Source organism: Dipteris shenzhenensis, chromosome 11 (assembly GCF_047967505.1).
Source record: "Dipteris shenzhenensis isolate YYH24624 ecotype China chromosome 11, Dip_SZ_1.0, whole genome shotgun sequence".
NCBI lineage: Eukaryota > Viridiplantae > Streptophyta > Polypodiopsida > Gleicheniales > Dipteridaceae > Dipteris > Dipteris shenzhenensis.
The window spans coordinates 40,608,196-40,632,134 of record NC_141606.1 but is presented as its reverse complement, the minus strand read 5'-3'; the positions used below and the strand labels follow the sequence as shown (position 1 = coordinate 40,632,134).

The following is a 23,939-nucleotide window of genomic DNA, read 5'->3' as shown; positions in this document are numbered from 1 at the left end:
AGATGTAAATTAGTGAACATTTACTATGTGGAACTGTTCTAATGGAATTTGACATTGATTTGGACCATGGTGTTGTTAATCAATCCTTGCGTATTTATTTGAGTCCATATATTTAAGACTACTTGTAGCATGAACGAATGCATTTAAATCTTTTGAATAATTATGTCATATGGTTGGGATTTGAAAGTAGAGGGTGTGAGAGAAAGAGCTGCCACATGCATGTAAGCAGAGCTAACTACTGCACTAGCACACGTGTGAAATACCTACTTTCACGTACAAAGCATGATGTCGTCAAGGATCATAGTGCAGATAGAACTTAGGGGGTTCATCGCCAAAAAATTTAGTGTACCATCTGCATTCAAAAGGAGGGGTATTTTATTCCCATTTTTGGAAAAATTTTAACAGGATTACAATAACAGGAGGGGTTTTTCTATTCAATTTCAAAAAAGATTCCATTAGTTCATAATTGAAGAGAGGTGGTTTTATTGAGGAAAGGAATTTAGTTGAGGGGGATTTTAAATACCCCTTGAACGAACGTGATACCTAGGATTTCCTAGTAGTGCATCCCCTGACAGAGTCTAGTGCACTTACTAAGCGTTGGCGGAATAAGAGTGAGTGAAATGATTGTTCCATGCAAGACATATTCGCGAAATAAAATTGTTCAAGACTAGACAAATGTTTTTCATACGTGGCAATTGATAATTTTGCTTCTAAAACTTTTGCACATTATTGATCTATTAGTATGTGCATATAGACATTAACATGACTCCAGAGAAACAAGGCCGAAACCTTGCAGAAGCCTGTGATTATGTTACGCTCTCATAACTGCCACAAAGTGGAGATGTAACATCTGCCACAAAGATTACATGGGCTCACGAACTCGTGTGCGCAAACATTTTCTAGGCGACCCTCAAAGATAGATTGGAAAGTGCAAGGGTCCACGGGGAGTGGAAAGGGTGGTAGCCATTTTGGGTGGTTATATATCCGCAAGTGCAAACATGATTGTGGATGAAATAGTCACATGTCACCAGTTTGAACTTGTAATTGAAGAAAGAACCATGGGTCTTGAAACCCTAGGCGAGCAATCGGCGACTGTGGAAAGTTGTTCGCAAAGTGGAACCGCACACAGTATTGGCACGATATCCCTCAAACGTGCATATGGAAAGAGGACAATGTAGTAATGTGCCTCGTTTGAATGCCCATGTACCTGTGCAGCAACAATCCTTGGAAGCTTCCTTAAAAGCACAACATATCTAGAAGTCACAACAAGATGTGTTTGAAGCTATTTGTTGCACATGATATCCGTTTAGCATGGTGCAAAGCCCACATTGGAGAAAAGCCATGGCCTCTGTTGCTAAAGCTGGCTCGGGTTTCACAATGCCTAGTTATGATGCCATCCATAATAGCATGTTGGATGCATACTACAATAGGATGAAAGAGGCTCAATGTAGCAAGTGGTTTATGACGGCGTTGAGAAAAATGCTTGCACCATCGTATCATATGGATGGAGGAATGTTAGCAAGTGGCCCTTGATTAATGCCATGGTTGTGATGTTCAAAGGGGAGGCATTCCAACAATCAATTGATACAAGTGGTAAGGCTAAGATGGGAAAATTCATTGCGGACCAGTTAAGTAGATGTATTGAAGACATCGATCTTGAAAATATTATTCAACCGATTACCGATAATGCTAAGAATTGTTGAAAGGTTGAAAAAATTATACATTGCAGATATCAATGTATTTGGGCATCACCATGCTCGTGTCACCATCGCGAACTAGTCTTGGAGGATTGGTACAAAACACATGAGACAAACTTCTTCAAAGTTGCTTTGGATGAGGCTCAGAATGTTGTGTTGTACTTTCTTAACCATGAGCAATTAGTGGGTATATTCAACAATCATTAGCCATTGAGTCCCCTACTAGAGCTTCTGAAGCCAGGTGAAACGTGTTTTGGCACAAACTATATAATGATGGAGCGGTTGTTAAAGCAACAGGCCCTTGTAAACTGAGATGCTATTCACCATAGAAGCCATAGAGTGGATAGCCGAGGCACGCTCAAACAAATCTCATAATGAATTTGGAGACCTAAAGGCATTGGTTAATAATTTGGCATTTTGAAGAGGCCATGTAATCAAGGATTTGGGAGGGAATTAAAACAAGTGTTTTAAATCGGCAAATTAAAACGTTTTAAACATTTTTTGACCCCCCGTGGAGCGATTTAAATCGGGTTTTTTTTTGAGACCGGCTGCAGCCCGTTAGCGCACGCTAAAATCACTTACCGTGCTATACAAAGATAGGTATACTGCTCGGTATTTATCTATACCATGCAATGATGTATATATCGCACAGTCTATTTCATGTACCACGAGGGTTTGTTGTGCATAACCAGCGGTACTCTGAACATACCTCACGGTGTAATTTCTTATATATACTTTGCACCCACCTTGTACTATTTGCATTCCCGAGAATCTAGCTCTGCTTAGAATCTTGAAAAAACAAAGAAGGACAAGAAAAACGGAATAAAGAAAGCTTCCAAACTAATTTGTGAGTTTTTATATACTTTAAAAAGTGTCCAGTAACAATGGTGGGCTCGCTTAGGCTAGCTGATATCTACCCTCGCTAGGATGCAAAATGGATAAATGCAAAGCTCTCAGCTTATGGTTTATCGTTTGTGATTTGAAAGGATTATTTTTTAAAGAATGTTTTTTTAAAATAATATATTTGAAGTTATTTTCACAAAAATTTAAGAAAGAAACTTGTTTTTCGTAGACATTAGCTTTTAAAATTTAGTGAAATCTTACAGTTTTTGGTATTTACAAACCTATAAAGAAATTACTTGTTTAATAGTTATTAGCTATATAGCTTATAAAAAACTAGTTAAAAATATATATGATATTGAATGTAAGTATCTATGTGCTAGTGGAGAGTCTGCATATGCCAAGTTGTCACTACTCGCATATGAATACTAAATATCTTTGAACCATGTGCCAGTGGTTGGGCCGCATATTCCGACTGGTAACTACTCGCATATGGATGTGAAATTGTAAATGATATATTATAGTTTATATGTACTTGTTAGGAAGATAAAAATATTTGGCTTTCGTTGGTTGTTGCTTGTATTCGCCAGCTAATAACAACCCGTTAAAAGTCTAGCCAGTTGTGTAGCTCGAAATTGCTAGCTTGGATCAACCGAGAAATTACACGCTAGAGAATGTTACGGACTATACTAGTTTACTTGTAAGATGAAACTTGTGGCTTTCTATACTATGCATTTATGTGCATAGATTAATACTATCTTATCAGAACAATTAGTTGATCTTATATAGGTGAGATATGTATGTATAAATTTATGTTAGATACGTCTAACCTCAGTAACATCTTTCCCTTCGTAGATTCAAACAAATAGTCTTGATAAGCGCACATGTAGGCATTGCTGGCTACTACACTAGTGTGTGTGAAATACCGACATTCGCTTACAGAGCATGATGTTGCAAATGATCATAGTGCAAATAGATGCTTACTCGAGAAAGAATGGGACATGGGAAAAGGAAACTTGCCATTCCAGGCCTATTTCTACAGGCAAATTACCACGTCTATAACCATCCAGTTATGTTGGGAGGGGGAAAGCATGGATGGTTGCTCTCTCTTGAGGTCTAGCAAGCTTACATTGTTTTTCGATGACATGTTAATGACATTGTCTTGACTTGCTCAAAACATATTAATGAGCTGAGATGGTTTTTCTCCTTTACATGTACAACAATCATGGCAGATAGAGAAGATAGGGTAGGCCAACATCAACCACAAAATGAGACTCATGGAGGAGGGCAAAGTGTTGCAAAACTGCAAGATTTTGTTACTACTTTAGGGCGTCAAAAGTGGAAGTGCAACTTTTGCAACCAAGTCTTCACAAGATCGGCCATGAGAATAAGAGAGCATTTGATTGGCGATGAAGAAAAATTAATAAAGAGATGTGAGGGACCAAGTGTTGAGCCCGTTGCTGGCATCCTACAAGGCATTAACCATGCAAAGAGTAGAGTTACCCATGTACAAGCTGAAGATGTAAATTAGTGAACATTTACTATGTGGAACTGTTCTAATGGAATTTGACATTGATTTGGACCATGATGTTGTTAATCAATCCTTGTGTATTTATTTGAGTCCATATATTTAAGACTGCTTGTAGCATGAACGAATGCATTTAAATCTTTTGAATAATTATGTCATATGGTTGGGATTTGAAAGTAGAGGGTGTGAGAGAAAGAGCTACCACATGCATGTAAGCAGTGCTAACTACTGCACTAGCACACGTGTGAAATACCTACTTTCACGTACAAAGCATGATGTCGTGAAGGATCATAGTGCAGATAGAACTTAGCGGGTTCATCGCCAAAAAATTTAGTGTACCATGTGCATTCCAAAGGAGGGGTATTTTAATCCCATTTTTGGAAAATTTTTAACAGGATTACAATAATAGGAGGGGGTTTTTTATTCAATTTCAGAAAAGATTCCGTTAGTTCATAATTGAAGAGAGGTGGTTTTATTGAGGAAAGGAATTTAGTTGAGGGGGATTTTAAATACCCCTTGAACAAACGTGATACCTAGGATTTCCTAGTAGTGCACCCCCTGAGAGATAGATGCTTACTCGAGAAAGAGTGAGATCTGGGAAAATGCAATTTGCCATCCCATGCCTAGGTCCTTGGGCAGATTACCACGTTTACAACCATCCAATCATGTCAAGAAGGGGCAAGAGGATTGGATGGTTTCTCCATCTTGAGGTCTAGTGCACTTACTGAGCATTGGCGGAATAAGAGTGAGTGAAATGATTGTTCCATGCAAGACATATTCGCGAAATAAAATTGTTCAAGACTAGAAAAATGTTTTTGATACATGGCAATTGATAATTTTGCTTCTGGAACATTTGCACATTATTGATCTATTAGTATATGTGCATATAGACATGAACTTGACTCCAGAGAAACAAGGCCGAAACCTTGCAAAAGCCTGTGATTATGTTACGCTCTCATAACTGCCACAAAGTGGAGATGTAACATCTGCCACAAAGATTACATGGGCTCAGGAACTCGTATGCGCAAACATTTTCTAGGCAACCCTCAAAGATAGATTGGAAAGTGCAAGGGTCCACGGGGAGTGGAAAGGGTGGTAGCCATTTTGGGTGGTTATATATCCGCAAGTGCAGGCATGATTCTGGATGAAATAGTCACATGCCACCAGTTTGAACTTGTAATTGAAGAAAGAACCATGGGCCTTGAAACCCCGGGCGAGCAATCGGCGACTGTGGAAAGTTGTTCGCAAAGTGCAACCGCACACAGTAGTGGCACGGGATCCCTCAAACGTGCATATGGAAAGAGGACAATGTAGTAATGTGCCTCGTTTGAATGCCCATGTACCTGTGCAGCAACAATCCTTGGAAGCTTCCTTCAAAGCACAACATATCTATAAGTCACAACAAGATGTGTTTGAAGCTATTTGTCGCACAGGATATCCATTAAGCATGGTGCAAAGCCCACATTGGAAAAAAGCCATGGCCTCTGTTGCTAAAGCTGGCCCGGGTTTCACAATGCCTAGTTATGATGCCATCCATAATAGCATGCTGGATGCATACTACAATAGGATGAAAGAGGCTCAATGTAGCAAGTGGTTTATGACGGCGTTGAGAAAAATGCTTGCACCATCGTATCAGATGGATGGAGGAATGTTAGCAAGTGGCCCTTGATTAATGCCATGGTTGTGATGTTCAAAGGGGAGGCATTCCGACAATCGATTGATACAAGTAGTGAGGCTAAGATGGGAGAATTCATTGCGGACCAGTTAAGTAGATGTATTGAAGACATCGATCTTGAAAATATTATTCAACTGATTACTGATAATGCTAAGAATTGTTGAAAGGTTGAAAAAATTATACATTGCAAATATCAATGTATTTGGGCATCACCATGCTCGTGTCACTATCTCGAACTAGTCTTGGAGGATTGGTACAAAACACATGAGACAAACTTCTTCAAAGTTGCTCTGGATGAGGCTCAAAAGGTTGTGTTGTACTTTCTTAACCATGAGTGATTACTGGGTATATTCAACAATCATTAGCCATTGAGTCTCCTACTAGAGCTTCTGAAGCCAGGTGAAACGTGTTTTGGCACAAACTATATAATGATGGAGCGGTTGTTAAAGCAGTAGGCCCTTGTAAACTGAGATGCTATTCACCGCAAAAGCCGTGGAGTGGATAGCCGAGGCACGCTCAAACAAATCTCGTAATGAATTTGGAGACCTAAAGGCATTGGTTAATAATCTGGCATTTTGGAAGAGGGCATTTGATGCAGTGGAAGATATGAAGCCAATTTGGTTTGCAATTCATAGGTTGTATGTGAAAGGGACAAGCATAGGAAGTGCTTATATGGCTTGGTGGACTACTGAAAGGGATGTTTTGAAGGAAGATGCAAGGCCAGGCGAAGGTGGATACAGTATGACTAAACGAACCACGTTGCAAAAGATTGTGCGAAAATGATGGAATCAAGCTCACAACTCTTTGCACTATGTTGCCCTTATATTAGATCTGCAATAATGCGATTATCGTCGTATAGAGATGGATGTACAAATTATGCAGTCATTGCATGATCTTCTTAGACGTTTCTTTGAGGATAGGACATAGTATGCCTGCAATTTTCAACTTTTAAAATGCATAATTTGTACAGTCATACAAATGCATAATTTTCAACTTTTTAAATTACAAATTTTCAAGTTTCTTTGTTAAGGAACTTTCAACTTTTTGAAATAGAGAAGGACTGTTTGCCTATCCAAGAATCAAATAATTAGCGAAAGATATGCCAGCATGGAGATGGTGGGAAGAGTGTGGAGCATCCGTGCCTCATTTGCAAGCCTTGTCCATGAAGGTGTTGACCTTGTAGCAACTCCTCTAGTGAATGAATATGGAGTAACTATAAGTTTGTGCCTTTCGTCACAAGGAACCACTTGACATCGGAAAGATCAAAGAAGCTGGTTTACCTCTATGCAAATGGTAGAGTGTTGGACGATGTGGAAGGGGTATGTAGTGACGGTGATATGCCAAAGTGGGTACACATAGATCTTCCAGGTCCCTTGTCATTAACAAAATAAAAATGTAACATGCTAACAAGTATACCTCATCGCATCAACTCCAAAATCCATTAACAAAATTGGTATATGTCATTACAATATGGTGTTATAATATATGGGGTCTATAATCTCTGCAACCGAGGATCCACTGAAAACCTCCTGAAAACGTTGCTCCGATGCCAAGAACATGATATAATTGCTTATCTTGAGGAGCATTAAAAGCTGGGCAAGCACTCCTCACCTTCAATGCATTTACCAGGCATACCAGGTGATACCAATGGTGACGTGATAGTGCATAGTATTCGGTCATTGTATCAAAACCGTCTTGGCATATTTGACGTAAAGGCCAATCATTCACAAAGGTGATACGTGATGGAAGGGTGCATGGTTTTCTAGCAGCCAAGCTCACAAAATTTGGATCCAAGTTATGAACACCACCTCCATCTTTGATGTGTTGGAGGGCAGCTTGTGCATCTCACGCTTGGTGAGAATATGCAGCAGAGATGCGGCATTGCTCCTCATAGCCATTTTCAAGGTCTTGTCTCTGTCCAGCTTGTTGGACATTCAGGTGATTGACATCAGCAAGTAGGTGCTCGTTCTCAGTCATCACTGGTCGATACTCAAACATATCATCACGTACTATGATGCTCGAAAAGGTGAGATCTTCCCCCTATGCACTTTGTGGCACAGGTTGTGGACCCTCTACACCATCACCCCTCATTAAACCTTCATCTCCCACGACTTCATGCGCGTTCATAAACATTTCAGAGCTTGTCACAGAAGCTACACAAACATAGAATATGGCTAATGAGTACACTATGTATGATATAACAACTATGAGCACACATGTAACAAAATGGCACGTACTTCACTTACCTGAAGTCAGCCTTCCCACGTTAGTAAGTGATGTTGCAATGACGGGGATAGTGGTGGTGCCAACTATCCTTTGTTGCATTGGCTTTTGATTGCGTGTCCTAGTTTGGGAGGCAAAGTCTATAGGCATGTCCAGCACAAACATTGCATATAACATCTCTACAAAGTAAAGTGGCACAGCTCCACTATGAGGCTTATCAGATTTGATCATGCAATGAATGTAATATGCATTCTCCCTCATATCTGGGTGGTGATAATTTTTGATGGGCCACCGTCCATGTGCGGCATCACCGCAATCCCACTCCAATCCCACACCACTGCTATGTCATCGTTGGAGACCACTACATTGATGTGGTCATATTTCCAACCGTTCGTATCATGAAAGATGCTCACATTGGCAATTGTGCGTGCCTCATCTCTTCTTATAGATAGGAGGGTAGCATCGGCCATATCCATTATGTGCTTCATTGCTTGCTTCCCCCTCACATTTGGATCCTGGGAGGTGTATGTAGCTTGCGTTGATAGTTGCGATGCAGATGCCATGGTGAGTGAGAGATCAAGAGAAGATCTAACAACCATGTGAAAATCGAGTGAGTGACGTGGTATTGAAACATTTAATTGTAACATGCTCATGCAAATTACACCATCTAAGAATTTATTCAACTAATAGGATTGTGGATTGACCATGATCGATTAAATTGTACAAATAGAAAGGGAAAATTCTGGCAAATTGTTACATTTGTTTTAAAGATACATGTGGTCCTAATTTTTAAATCCCTGTGTACAATTTAAGGACATTACAACTTTGGCAATTAAAGTGCGATCATATGGCTCAAGCTCAGAAAATATGTAGCTTATATTCACCACCATGTCTTCATTTCCTCAATGGGTCACATTGCCACATCCTCGTTAACATTAAAACTATGTAATTTTGTTAAAATTGCTCCCATGGAAGGTTGATCCTTTGGATCAATCCTGCATAGTGCATTCCCACAATCAACCAAGAGCTTGATTGCAATGCCTCCCTCATGGAGTTGTCACTAAGATCATCTATAGCATCTATGAGAAAGTTGGCAATTTCCCTAAATAGATAATCAACAAAATCAACATCACCAATGGTAGGCTCGTCCTCATAGGTAATGGCCTCAATATCTGTATCTCCTATCTCATGATCATCCTCCTCTCTCGTATCACGATCATTATCACCTCCATGGTCATGATCATCTTCCATATGCTCCATATTAGTAAATGTACTATACATCACTTTGGAATGTGCCGTAATAGGTATGACATGCCACCACCTATTATTATCCACCATTGGTTGATAGAAAACCTAATTAAAACACAAATACAATCACGTTATTTTCCTTGCATCAAAGGTATCAAATATTTAAAAGAGTATTTTTATATGTGTGTACAATACATGTTCACATTGTTGCAATAGTACTAGTGTGTCCTTCTTACTTTGCCAAAACTTTGTGGAGTCAATAGTTACAAAGCCACTTGCATGGCGTTTGATTGTTGCATTAGGGCCTCTTTCCACCACGTCCTTAAACCACTTGACATCCAAAACATACACAAAGAAGCATCAAAAGTCAAGCTTACTAATATCTTGGATTATGCCACAATAATCATCCATGGCTCCAATGGCTCCCTCAAAGTGAGCAATGACGCCGCAATCTTGTGTGTTTCTCTTATCATCAATCTGTTTTGTTTGAAAATGCTTGCCCTCACACCATATGGCATTCAACATAGTACACTACACCAGGACAAAATCAATTAAATAAGCAATCTAAATTATTGAACTTAGATCCTAACTTATGCATAACATTCTATATACCGACCTTGCTCATGCATCCCCTAGCATACTCCCATTCTTCCATTGTGATATGCATCCCCTCGTCTCTCTTTTTTCTCTCCATTTCGTCAAGTAGCTAATCCACACAAATAAGTGCTCTTAGATGCTGAGGGTATGGCACACGAGATCCGTGGTGTGTACGAAAGAGGGCCCTTTCTCCTTGTCTTCTTGCCTTTGCATCCTCGTATCTTGTCACCCATCTTTTCATCACATCACTATTAAGCATGCAATAAAGGTTGATATTATTAAGCAACTCCATGTCTATTACTTTGCTCCGTCCTTTCCCTTGAGGCACAATAGAGGTCATCCTTAGGTCTTCATCATCTCTCCATAGTCATGGGAGAGAGCTATCCACATCAACAAGAAAATCAAAAATATATACAAGTGACTTTTATACCAACCAACCCTCAGCCATGCTACCTTCGGGCCTTGCATTTTGTCTCATGAAACCCTTCAAGGTCTTCATGAAGCACTTGAGGAAGAACAACCATCATGCATGTACAGTGCCGCATATAGCAATCTCATCCACCAAATGCACTATGAGGTGTAGCTGGCTTGTGAGAATAGAACGTGGAAAGGTCTCCTCCATCAAACAAACCACCTCCACTAACATAACTCAAGCATTCTCAAGCATGGTGGGATCTATTTCCTTTGAGCTCACATACCTAGAAAGGAAAAAGTACACCATATTAGCAATATAAAAGCCTTGCATGGAGCATTGATATGCTTCACATTTGTATCTTGTAATGTACCTCACAAGCTCGCCCATCTTGTAAATACAATCCTTCGATGCACTACGAGAAATGCTAGTAGGTAGTAGAGAGGCAGTTTGAACTAAACACACGAGGAGTGGTTGATTAGTTGCTTCTAATTCACTCACAAATTTGGAAGGAAAAATATATTATGCACATAAAATACTTACTTGGATCATCTTGTGTCAATCATGAGATTTCAAGCCATATAATTGCTCTACACCTCTTTTCTTGCTCTTTGTGACGACCCCCTTCAAAAACCTCATGCATCCAGTCGGAGTACGAATTGTAGTGATAGCTTGCTTCACAGACGCCAATGCTAGCTTTGATAACCTCCACAATGCACGAGGTAAAAAGACACGCCCATTTGGCCTCTCTTGTGGCCAAGCTTCATGCATCCTCCTTGTGGTTTGTAGATCCCCCCTTATGCCTGCGGAATCTCGTGTCCCATTCAAATGTTCCCAAATGGTAGACACCACATTCTTAAAGACATTCATGGGATCAAGCACGTGATTGTTCATGAGGTGGGACCAATATGGTAGTCAATAAAAGATGGAGTATCTAAACAAAAGATGGTGTTAGTGTGCAATCTTTATTTCCATTCAATATAGCACACAACAGTTATAAACCCTTACCAGATCATGCCAAGTGTGGAAGAGTCATGGAATTGTCCCAAATTCTCATCCAATCTCCTGCAATGAGTGAATGTGGGGGGACTTCATTCCAAGCAGTGACATATCTAGCATGATCAGGTGGGAGAAATCGATGGTGATTCTCATAGATGACCTTATTCAATGCATCTGCCCGTGAGGCAACTAGCGAAGGACCACAAACAGGATAGTCATGGCAACCCGATGTAGTGAGACTTGAACAATAGACGCAATTAAGAGTTCAAGGTGGGTTCAGGGTGCCACATCGATTGCCTACTCATAATTAAAAGTTCAATGCTTACCTGAACACTCGCCATAGCCTAGGAAGTCATGCATTGTCCACATCAAGACTGCTTTGCAGTTGAAGTCTCGTGACGAGGGAGGCCTGCTCACATCATACACCTTGATACCTCTCCACAGTATCTCTAGGTCATCAATCAAAGGCTCCAAATAAGTTACATCAAGACTTTTGACTTTATGTTTCCATGGAATTAGAAGGGATAACATAACATGTCCTTTCTTAATCGCCCAAGAGGGTGGAAGATTATAATTCACCAATATCACTCGACATACACTGTAAGAGGTGCTTTTGAGACCAAATGGGTTCACACTGTCCATACCCAATCCAAGTCTCAAGTTCCTAGGTTCTTCCTTGAAGCTTGCCCATGTGTCTTCAATATGTTTCCATAGAGGAGTGTTTGCAGGAGTTCTCCACTTGCCATCGGTGGATCGATAGGAGGAATGCCATGACATGAGCTCTGCAATGGATTTGCACTTGAACATATGTTGGATGCAAGGGATTATGGGAAATGTCACATAACCTTATGAGGCACATCCAAAGTTTTGAGATCTACTCTATATCTTGCCTCTCCACAAGTAGGACACTCTCTTACATCCTTATGTGGCCCATGAAATAGAACGCAAACATTGACGCATGCATGGATGTGCTTGTAATCTAATCCTCCAAGAGCGGTCACATGTTGCCTTGTGAGGTCGGTAATTTATTCTCCCTTGGAAGCATTTTACACAATAGCCTGCATGTGAAGACCATAAATGAGAAAAAGCATTTGAGTAATTGACCCACTAGCATAATTCACCATGTTTGCAAAATAGAGTTTAAAGTTTACTTGAGTAATGCATTCAAACTTGCATTGCTCCATCCATAGATGGTCTGCAAGTTAACTCAAGGGAGGCACGTAGAACAGAGAATGTGCACCCCTCAAATAGTGGAGTCGATGCTACAGTAAAAAGATCGTCTTGCTCCATGCTATCATCCCTACCTGAGGACTGATGGACATATAAATCCCACACCATATCATCAAACACCTCCTCCTCCATGGCCTCATGAGGTAATGGCAGAGGGCTGCTATCACCATCACTCCATGCATTCGTAACGGTCCCTCCTAAAGATCCCACTTCATATCGCCGACACTTCGCCTCCTTGCAAGGAGCATAGGGCAACATATGCAGGTGTGGCACTGCATCTTGTATCAAATTAAAAAAGGATCATATATCAAATACATGAACACCCATAGGTATAACTCTAATGTGAGGACACAACGGAAGTTGAGAGGGTGAGAGGGAGCTTGAGAGACACAAGTTTTGGTGGGTGCAGAACACCCTAATCTTCTTTTTCATCCATATATATATGTGTTTGAGTATTGTACATAACCAGGGTTAAGGTACAGTGGCCTTTAACCCCACAACCTCCCACTTAAAGGCCAATGTGCCTTTAAGGGAGAACAACCAATGAGCATACTATCCAATTCCCATCAATACACAACAATGCTCAAACCACTGATTAAGCCTATATCTTGATGGATCCACAGGGGAAGGATATCATGGCCTTCATGCCCTCTGTAATTGCTAACAACTACAGAGATTGCATTATTCACTACAGAGAGCAACCAAAAAAGTTGGCTGATGAGACCGTCGCTGCTATTCGTTCTAGGTATCCCAATCCCCCTAATGTTCAGTTCACAGATAAATGGGCAAAGTCAAAGATTGTTATGATACTTGCCAATAAAAGATCTTTACTTAAGAGACAGGCACTAGCCGAGATTGCCAGGAGAGAGGGAGGTCAACCACCAAGGGGCTAGCCCCACACTGCTCACAAGTGTGAGTGGAAGAAAGCAATGAAGGTAGCAAAGGCCAGCATGTGAAGGCACGAAGGATCCAAATGGAGCAATATGGAAACGCTCATTTTGGAGCAAGGGCTGTTGAATCATGGGAGGCCCAATTTGTAAGTATCGGTCTCAAATTATATTGTGTTTATGTGGTTTATTAGGAGGTTGTTTCTTTGTACTAACCCCTCCGCAAATTGTGTCATCTTGCAGCTTGATATCGTGGGTAGGTACCCTACTCCTGTCAAGACAGCCTACCACCGCCACCATTGCAAAGAAGATACATGGAGGCACTTCTTTGATGATGAGTTGATTACTAAGGAGCAATATATCCGGCTACTGGAGCGCCCCCCTAGGTATTTAAAAGTAATTAAATAATATCAATATTGTAAATAAAGATTTTATTTTTCATACATTGATACATGTTGTCCCTTGTTTACAGGGGCCTAGGGCTGATTAGGAGGAAGAAGATGAGGAAGAAGGCGATGAAGAAGGGAGCGAAGAAGGGAGCAAAGAAGAAAGCGAGGATGCGAAGTAGTCGTAGAAGTAGTGCTAGCTACTCTTTTTTGTATTTGAAGCCATTGGCTTGGCTTCGTGCCTCTCTTGTATATACACTCCTCTTATTTTTGTACTTGAAGCCACAGGACATGGCTTGGCTTCGTGCTATATGTACATACAAGCACTTTTTGGGCTATGAATTAATATACACTCCTTTTATTTTTTTGGCTTTCAATTTCCTTGTGCAATGTTCTATCAATGAATGCCTTGTGAACTAACGTTTTGGAGTTGTAATGTTTTATTCGGAATTGTAATCGTCGGCTATAGACGTGCTTGGAATCGTGCTAATTAAAATGTAGTTGGTTGTAAGAATTTAATTGCATAATGTGGAAATGGGATTCTTGTAACCACATAGCATACACAACATACATAGTAGTCTGTTCAATCACACAAAATTTTGCTTTTATTAAAAAAAAAGATTTTACAGAGCATCTATAAGCACGTCTATGTACGCATCTTTTTGTTTTTTTTTAATTTCTACAGAGCATCTGAAAGCGCGTCTATAGGTGTGTCTATAGCGTGTCTATCTGTTATATAGACGCACCTATAGACGTGGGTTTGTAGATGCACAAATAGACACGCATATAGATGCACCCGTAAGTTCTTTTTTAGTTAAGGAAATGCATTTATGTGCGCATCTATGGGTGCTTTGTGTTGTGACTACCTCTGTCACCAAATATCTTCAATGTACAGACCCTTGTGTAGAAAGAGAACCAAACCCCCTTGCCTAGTTTGCCTTGTCAACTTACTCATCCCCTATCCTTCTCACCAACTTATGTGCCTATAGGGTCTCTCTTAGAGCCCCAAAAGGAAGAAGGAGAACCAAAGGTGACATCTAGATAGCCAATTATAAAATCTGTAGTAATCATGGGATAGCCACATCACAAAGGTAGTGTAGTGGCTGTGTTAGAGAAACATTGTACCAATACAATCGGTTAACATGGGAGACAGACCCCCATTAGCATCTTCCCTGTCTCTAAGAACAATCTTGTTATTAGTCTCCTTATCCATATCTTCAATAAGCTTGACTATCCCATTGTACTAATCCCTCAAGTCCCTTGTGTATCTAGTGTGCTCTTGGAACTGTGCTCTTGGAACTCGTAAACTAAACCATGTGTAGGAATCCACATATTTCCAAGATAATGTGTTGTTTGATCTACTTCTAGTAGAGCCAACTCAAATCGATGGGTCTGGCTGAGCAAGGTCACTTAAATTTAAGAATTCTAGAATCAACAAATTACAAAGAGGGGCAAGGTACCCCTTATAAATTCTACTTCTCTCTAGCAATCATCATAAGGTGCCGTGGGATTTTGAACCAACTACCGTATCCTAAAAGGGCTACAATTGCACGAGCATTGCTACATTAACCAATGGCGCCATCGCATTGAATGGTGGATGCCCTCTTGAATGTGCCTTAAAGGCATGTCAGAGGCAAGTATGTGTTGTGTGACTTTGATGGCTGATGGTTGGATCTGTTGGTGTTACCGGAACCTTGGGGGGTGCACCACCAATAAGTCCTAGGTATCACGTGCATTCAAGGGGTATTTCAAAAACCCCTCAAATAAATTTTTTCCTCAATAAAACTACCTCTCTTTACTTATCAAATAACATAATTTTTTCTAAAATTGGATTGGAAAACCCTTCCTGTTATTGTAATTTTTTTAAATGTTTTCCAAAAGTGGGATTAAAATACCACTCCTTTTAAATGCACGTGGTATACTAAATTTTTTTGAGGTGAACCCCCCGAGACCGAAACTCCTACCCGGTCAGGGTGATCGGACAATTTAACACTTTGGCACCCCCAAGAGAATGGTTTGAAAAACCAAAGACTCCTTAAGGCCTGAGGATAAGTCAAATACCTTGAAGGGGAACTAAATCGATATAATTAAGAGCAAGATTGATAGAAAATAAATAACATCAATTTATGGCATAGCCAAGGTTGAGAACCCAAATAATGACTCTGAAGATGCTAGCTAAAGGATATGTTATGAATCGGAAGAAGGCTTGTGAAGATTTGATAATGAATCGGAAGATGCATCCTTTGGGCTGCATATCAGTGTAAGCATGTCGCAGGAGGGTGCATCTAGAATGCACATCATGGTTTGCTCTATCACACTATTCTAGAGCTTGTTGAGTTGCTAATGAGGGACTTAAGTAGTAGTCAAGCCGACATCCAAAGACAAAAGAAGAACTGGTTGGATCTTTGGAGGGACACTGGTACTAGCTACCGCAACTAGAGAAAATCCATGTCACACCATTGTATAAAATATTGGGTGTCATACGGTGATCTCTAACTCTACAATGTCAGCTGGGTGGGCCACTGATGCAATGGGCTATCGACTAGGTGGTGGAGGCACCTACTGACAAGGTTTAATAATTGGCAGATTTGGCATTGCTACTAGATGCGGTGGCGGTAGTAGCAAGAGAAGAGTGGCCCAATTGCGCATGTGTATCTACAAAAATATGGGGAGCCCTGGATACCATGGGGTTCTCAAATCTATGAGTGTGCTGCCATCTGAGTATGGCATTGGATGCCAATGTCGGCATCATCAACAATCTGTCGATTGAAGATCAATTGTTGTCGGGCAATGATGAGGTTCTACTAGAGCTACTAATTCTCGAGCATGATTTCATTGTTGTGAGGAAGCTACTACGCTGGCTTCTATGGTGGAGGGGGAGGAGTAGCCTTCTATGCTTGCCGACTCTTTTGCTACCCATGTCATTTCGATTCCCTTGGCTCTACTTATGTGCTCTCCTCGTCTATATGATGCTAATGCTTTGCTTTAGTGTCTTGATCTGCTATCTTAGCTTGTACTCCTACTTCGCCTATCACTTGGATTCGAGACTGAAATACAGTTTGGTTTCATTGAGTCGGCGGTCCATAGCATTGTCTTAGTTGTGTTGAAGGATCATAATGTGTTCTTGCGAGAGTTGGAGTTGAGGGGATTCTGATTTCTCAGCCAATCTGGTGAGTAACATGAAGGCACATGTCTATGGAGGCTCTATCATCATGGGGGATTTTCCCTTTGCAAAGGATAAGGCTGTCTGCTTCTGGCTATGCTGGCATTTGGTGCAGTCATTGTATCCTGGATTTGAGTGAAAGATTGGCCATCAAGACGAGTTATCACAAATGTGTCCCTATGGTTGAAGAGCAAAAGTGTCGGTCATATTTACATCTATATCTAGTTGGCTTGCCTAAAAATGGCCATCTATTTGAACCCAAATGCCTAGGTGAACTATAGGTGCTTAATGTTCTGTCTCCACTAATGGGCCTACTTTGTCATCATGGGTGCTCCATCAGCATGTCACCATCCATGGGGATTGCACTTTCAATATGCTTCTAGGTAGTGTGGGCTATGTATTCTAGAAGAGGGCTTGAGATTTCATGTTTACATGTTGCTTAAAGAGGCTCTCTAGCATGATTTTCTGACCTATTGCTATGTGTGCTGAGGCTTTCCACCTTCTGTGAGACAACTAGGAGACTTTGGTGATGAACTCTTGGTGACGAACTATTGATGAAATCCTGCTCCTATTTCTGATGGCCTATTTTTGGCCTGTGCTACTAGCAAAGACGCTTTGCCTCTTAGGGGAATCACTATGTATAAACCCTATATATCGCATGCGTTCAAGGCCTATTTATAAAATCCCTTATCTGTGAATTTATCATCAATAAAATGCACCCTTATACTATTCAATCTGTAAATTTTTTCCCAAAATCCTTTTTACAACACCCTTCTATCTATGAAAATGTGAGAAAAAATGAAATTTAAATATGCTCTTATGTTGAACTGACATGATAGTCACATATATTTTTGAGTGGCCTTTTCCTGGTTGATTTTGAGGTACTTTGTGAGGTACTGGGCATAGTGGAGGGACATCTCAACATTTTTCGAGCAAGGGTAGATGTGGGAACTCCATTGGAATGACAAAATGGGTGGGAGCAGGGTGATGGAGAGCTTTGAGCTCTTGCTAGCAATTGTGGTGGATGCCTTTATGATGGGGCCTTGATAGGCCTCCCTTTTAGATCGTGCCTATATGGGCTCGTTGAGATTGGGGATGGCCTTTATGGTGGTTGTCACATTTGTGGTCATCTGAGGAGTGGAATAAACTTCAAAGTGGGTGGCATGATCAGAGATGTTGAATGGAGAGACAAAGGAAGGGTTGGCTGAGGTGGTGAAGACAACGCAATTGAAACAGGGGGAAGGGGTGCCAAGATAGTCGGGCTCATCAAGGGATCTGGTGGAGGTGCCTCAGAGAAGGTCACCATTTTGAGACCAATGGGCAAAGAAATTGCAAGTAAATGATTTGGTTTTAATGCAAGGTAGGCTAAATGCAAATTCATCTTCTAAAAAGATAAAGGTCATAGTGACACAAGATCAAATGATGGATATGTTGCTTGCAAAGGAGAGTGTTTCCATGGAAGCATTGGATGATGAACAACTTCCGGAGGTTTTGGATACAATCACAAGTGCCACGGATTTCTATGGTGAACACAACAGAGGTCCGCATTTGGATGCTCCGCTTAGTGACTTCTGGATGGCACGAAACTCCCTTTTCCTCCTTTCGAGGTCTTGTTGGGTTTTTTTCCTCTTCTGCCTCCAATTCATCACTCTTGGCATCAAATGAACTTGCTTTCCAGAACTATCTTCATCTAACTCCGCATCACTATCCAATGCTTCTTCGAACACTAGTTTTTCGATTTACCCTTGCCCTTGGTTGACCGATGATGTTTAGCTGTTCCAACCTGTGGTGCTTCTCCTGCACATATCGCATGACTAATCAAATCATCCACGGGTAAAGTTTCTTTGTCAACTATTGCCACCACCATCTACACATCCTTACTCAAACTGTTTATGAAATACTCATTCAGCACCTCAACCACCAGTCGCTGAATGACTGGAACCCATTGCCATAGTTGCAGGTACTAAGCCACATAATCCTGCACATCCTACTTCAAGATCCTCAATCCTTTTGTCTATGAAATCGTCTTTTCCTTATGAAACCGCCTCAAGAAGGCGACCGTAAGCCCGAAAGTGGTATGGGGAAAACTCCGCCAACCGTCGTGATGCTTTGGCCTCAAGAGTGGACTCAAACACTGCTTCCTTTTGGCATGTCAAATCCAACACACTAGGCATGTTGAGTGCATAGATTTTATCAAATTGTCAGACATGTGCATCTGGATTGTCACAAACTGACCCTTGAAACTTGTTGTACTTCACATTTGCCATTGCCATCAAAACTAGATTGACCGGAGCAACCAAAACAATTGTTACCCGCATAACTAGCCCTCCTCCTGCCGGTGAAGATGGTGAAGTGAAGAACAAACTTTGTATTGTGTCCTATCATTGGTGATTATGGATTGCTTAGCATGCGTCGACCCAGTGGAAAGATGAGCAGTAGCACTCAGATGTTGACTGTCACTAAATAGAGTGCCCTCGCTTGCTCAAACTGGGTGCTCCGGTTTGAGCTGGGCCTCAACATGTCCCAGAATGCCTGCACCAGCATCTTATGGATTCTGCCAAACATCTCCCTCCAAACACAATTCACTGTTGATGGAGATGGATAGCCTAGGCCGACGGGGCAGCCTCTTTGTCAAAACTAATGGATCTAGAGGTCCCTGCACCTCATTCACATTCATGCTGATGGTAAATTCCACAATTCGGTGGGTCATACGGTCTCCTTCCGCATGAAGAAGTCAAATCTGATGAATTAATTCACTAGCAAAATGACGATCACCAAATCGGGCGTGCTATGGCCGTGCATGCACCGCAAATAGCTCCTTGAGCACATCACTGATCTATTGTCGCTTTTGGATCAAGTGAGCTTGGAGGTCATCCAATGAAACCCCAGGATGTGGTCCCGCCCAACAATGCGGACATGGCTGGTTCACCACAAAGCTCAATGCACACCCCACATGTATGAAACTGATGATTAGTTGTGGTCACCAATGTGTAACGCCCTAAGCCATAGATGCTACAGAAAGATATACTGTGTGCATACTCATGCACACACAAATCACACTCAAAGATATAGAAGATAGAAAAAACACACTATGGAATCCAATTACATTAATTTTCATAGAATGATCAAGAGACACTTGGTCTCATGGATATACAACATGTGATTGCAACTGCTGACCAAAGGGTTATCATTGTCTCTATTCTTAGGGAATCCTTTAGTGCATGGAAAAGATTCAGCTATAGTATTTTCTATATCATTTCGACGCAACTGTGTGGTAGTCAAAGAGTTTGGTTGATAGTGACGTTCCTTAATGCCAGAACCTATTTTGCCCTATCAAAAAGATTATTTTCTAAATCTTCAAGTGCATTAATTAGTACTATGATCTCATTTTTCCTTTTGTTATGTATGATTCAATGTGGTCAGCTGACTGCACATTCATAGTTCCTTTCGTCACTCCATTTGTGTTCTTTGTTTCCTGTTAGATTGTTAAGTAAAGGTACATGATCATTTGAACTCTAAATATGTGAAGGTTAGCAAACATTTAGACTCCAAAAATACTATGATGTACAATTTGCAAAGGATGTTGAATTTAAGAACACCAATAAATGTCAATCATCATCTTAAACTGTAAATTTTACATGAATAAAATTTCATAGGTATTATAGGCAAAGAACGAGATCAAGCAACTGATACATATAAATCCTATTCAATGACTACATTCCTATTGTCTACAGGATATCTATAATCCTACTCCATGAAAGTAGCTTCTCCATATGCTTGGACATCCTAATAGAACAATGTAGTTGAGAAGAAGAATTAGGTTCTAGTTAAGATGGGACAAAGCATGTTGAGGATAGAACCTTCTATGAGCATTCTAGGTAGAGGCAATCAATATGGTTGTATATGCCTTGAATCGGATGCAATGAAGCCATTTCAAGGAAAGACACTTCCAAATGCATATTGTAGAAAGAAGCCCATCATCTATCACGAGGGTCTTCTTGCTAGATTGTAGGACTCTACTTCTATATTCAAAGCCCACATTGAATTCCAACATTTCATCGATGATGTGGTGACATCATTGGCAAATCATGGTCTTGCAACACTTGATTCCCCAAATCGGGACTGCATGACATTCTCAATGTAGAATCCAGCCCAAAAAAATCTATTAAACTCCCATTTCATGATGTTGATAGGCTCATTGTTTTGGGCAACTATCCTCTATAACCTTGTTTAAAAAATTTTGCAACCTATCTATGCTCTCTATTGTGGCCTCGATCATCTCTTCTCATCTCTCTCTTAAAGATGTTGTTTATTGGATCACTACATGTAAGTTTGCTATATATCATGCACGTGGCCTACTTTGTTCATTCCTCATCTTTTTATATTGTATGCTTAAAGACATGCTTTTCCTATACAAATCTATAACTTTTTTAAAATAGTTTTTATGATACCCGTCTATAACCGGGGAAAAAAAAAGACCAACACAAAGGCGACTTGTGGCACCATTTGGTTCACAATTGTGGCAAAATTATCATACTTCTAATTTATTATCTATAATTGTTCTTCAATTCATTAAAGAAGACATCAACCATGGCTTACAATACCGTACTTATCACACCAATGTAATGAAGGAAGAGATATATCATAGCTCTATTTAAAGGGGACCCACTACTATCGATCCATAAATTTTTATCCCAGGGATATTCACAGATTAATTATGACATTACTACAAAACCATGCCTTCCAAGATGACGGCTTCATGAATTGTATAGTTGGATGGATTGTAGAGAAAAAAGAATTCATAGAAGCATCACAGACAAAAGACAACATAGCCTGGAGCAGCCTTTTAGCAGCAGCAGCTATCCAGGTATAAGGAGACGAGCGCAGCGCGCCTTCTACGCTCTAGGCTTTAGCGAAACAACGTACGTCCGAGGAGGCCTTCAGATATTTTTTAATCATGCATTTTCTGCTCGTATTGGCTCACCTTTTGCTTCCTCCTCGAATCTGTGAAGCCTTTCACAGAGAATTTGAGAAAGAGGTAGGGAGGGATTTTGGGGCGGGAGGGCGCCATTGATTGTTGCTGATCACTGATGATGATGAAGAAACACCTCCAAAGTAAGGTCCTAAAAAATGAGCTAAGGTGGAGGTAAAGTTACTTTCCACAAAGTCAAAACACAAGAAGATTTGTTTAAAACATAATGGAAAGTATTTCCATTGGCAGCGAGAATACACTCTTATATTTCGAAGTACCATAGCTAATTTGAAGGGCTAAACCTGCAGCTACCAAAGCAAAAACACACGCTAAAAATTAAACAGCAGTGCTACCAAGACATGATTCGAAGCGAGTAAGCCCGATCAGCCGAGCATAGCGGCAAAAGTCCAATTTGATCTCACCACAAAGACGGCTCCGCCGTCTAGGTCGGTGCTGAACGCTGTACAGGTGGTCTCGGAGACCTCTTCCAGCTCCATGGTGCTCAAATCGCCTATATTAGTGGTGCTCAATCCGAGTGGGTGGCTCAACGCAGCTCCAGTCGCAAGCAAGGAGAGGAGAACGGCCATGGGCACTGGCACAACCAATCCTTCGGCCTGTTGCCGATGCCCGCTTACACTGCCATTGATCCCCAAGAGCCGGAAAAGTTGTAGCCAGCTTCCGGATCCGATCTGCCCTCCCGGCGCCGAGATCGGAACATTCACCCACTCAGTAATTTTACTGTTGGGTTTTGTCGTCGCAAGCTTCGGAGGAGCCCCAGTTTGCAGCCGAACCCATGCTAATTTCATTGTCTTTCCCACCCCGCTTATCTTCTTTGTAATCATGCTGCTAGTTGGTACCGCCTCTACCCGCAGCTTTGATCCAAAGTAGATCACTGCATACCACTGCTTCAAGAAGCCCTGCCTTTTAACGTATGCTACTTCTTGCCCGTCAAAAATGTCCGGCAAGTGCCTTGGTTGTTGCCGCAAGTGTTCCTCGAAGTTGAATTGCTTCTTCGCCTTCGCCTCTTGCTGCATAAGCTGGATTTGCTCATGGTAGCTCTCCAGAAGCACTTCGGACATCACAGCGCCAGCTATTTCGGCCATGTCGAGAATCACTAGCAGTTCTTGTGCAAAGACCACGAGACTAGAGAAGGTGCCGTCCACAAGGTGGCTCACGATAGATCGACGCGGGCTCATTTTGTCCTTTTGTGACTAAGAGTAGCATGACCCGTCTACGACGGGTTAAAGACCCGCTCCACTGGGTCTCAAAGTGAGATCTTAAAATGTTTGTAATTTCTAGCAATAGAATTTCAAGTTTCAAAATCCTCCACCATAGGCACCACTTGGCTTGGCTCTATGCTCAGTTTTACTGAACTATTCAGTTAGAAGAGCGACCATGTGATGATGGAGAGGCAAAGCATTCGCAGAACCCCCACCCCCCTTCTTGCACACACACAAATGCTCTCTCTCTCTTCCTTTGATTGTGTCCCTCATGATGCACACGCACATGCACTAAACTCTCTCTCTCTCTCTCTCTCTCTCTCTCTCTCTCTCTCTCTATCTATATATATATCTCCATTGCAAGTTTGCTAGAATTCTCGGTCAAAGTAAGCAACATCTCAGTTTGTCAAAGGAAAATAAGAGTTCTATGTTGGCAATAATCCATGCAGTGTCTTAGAACATAATAACGATTAACGCAAAAGGAATGACAACCAAAAAGAGAAATAGCAATTCTATGTTTCTCAACTCGATGGAGCCCATAGCAATATAATAAGACAACCGTTAGGCTGCTAGGCTACCTAATAAAAGCATTGCATGAATGCTCTACTCGAGTAGGAATAGTGGCTCAAATAGAGAAAGGTCAAGTGGATGATTTAAGAATGTATGGAAGGTTTCCTCATGAAACATGAAAAGACTATAACATCCGAAGATCTTAAGAGCTAAGTATGAACTATATATAGCCTATGTTATCCCTCAAAAGTGCTCATAAGTGACCTAATGTTTTGGGGATGTGCAATACCTCGAGCTACATGTAGCTTCACTCTAAAGAGTACCCACACTACATCATGCCTAGAGTACTCAC

At 41.1% G+C, this 23,939-nt stretch overlaps 1 protein-coding gene across 1 annotated transcript; it reads right to left on the bottom strand.

Annotated features, from left to right (window-relative positions):
- Nucleotides 1-7,585: 7,585 nt before the first annotated feature.
- On the bottom strand, nt 7,586-22,989 carry LOC147897021 (uncharacterized). The gene is made up of 5 exons (XM_087381197.1): nt 22,280-22,989; nt 21,870-21,965; nt 7,987-8,176; nt 7,837-7,893; nt 7,586-7,719 (listed from the first exon to the last, which is right to left on the bottom strand). Exons 1-5 carry the CDS (start codon nt 22,958-22,960, stop codon nt 7,586-7,588), a joined length of 1,158 nt encoding a protein of 385 aa, XP_087237323.1. The 5' UTR covers nt 22,961-22,989.
- Nucleotides 22,990-23,939: the final 950 nt, after the last annotated feature.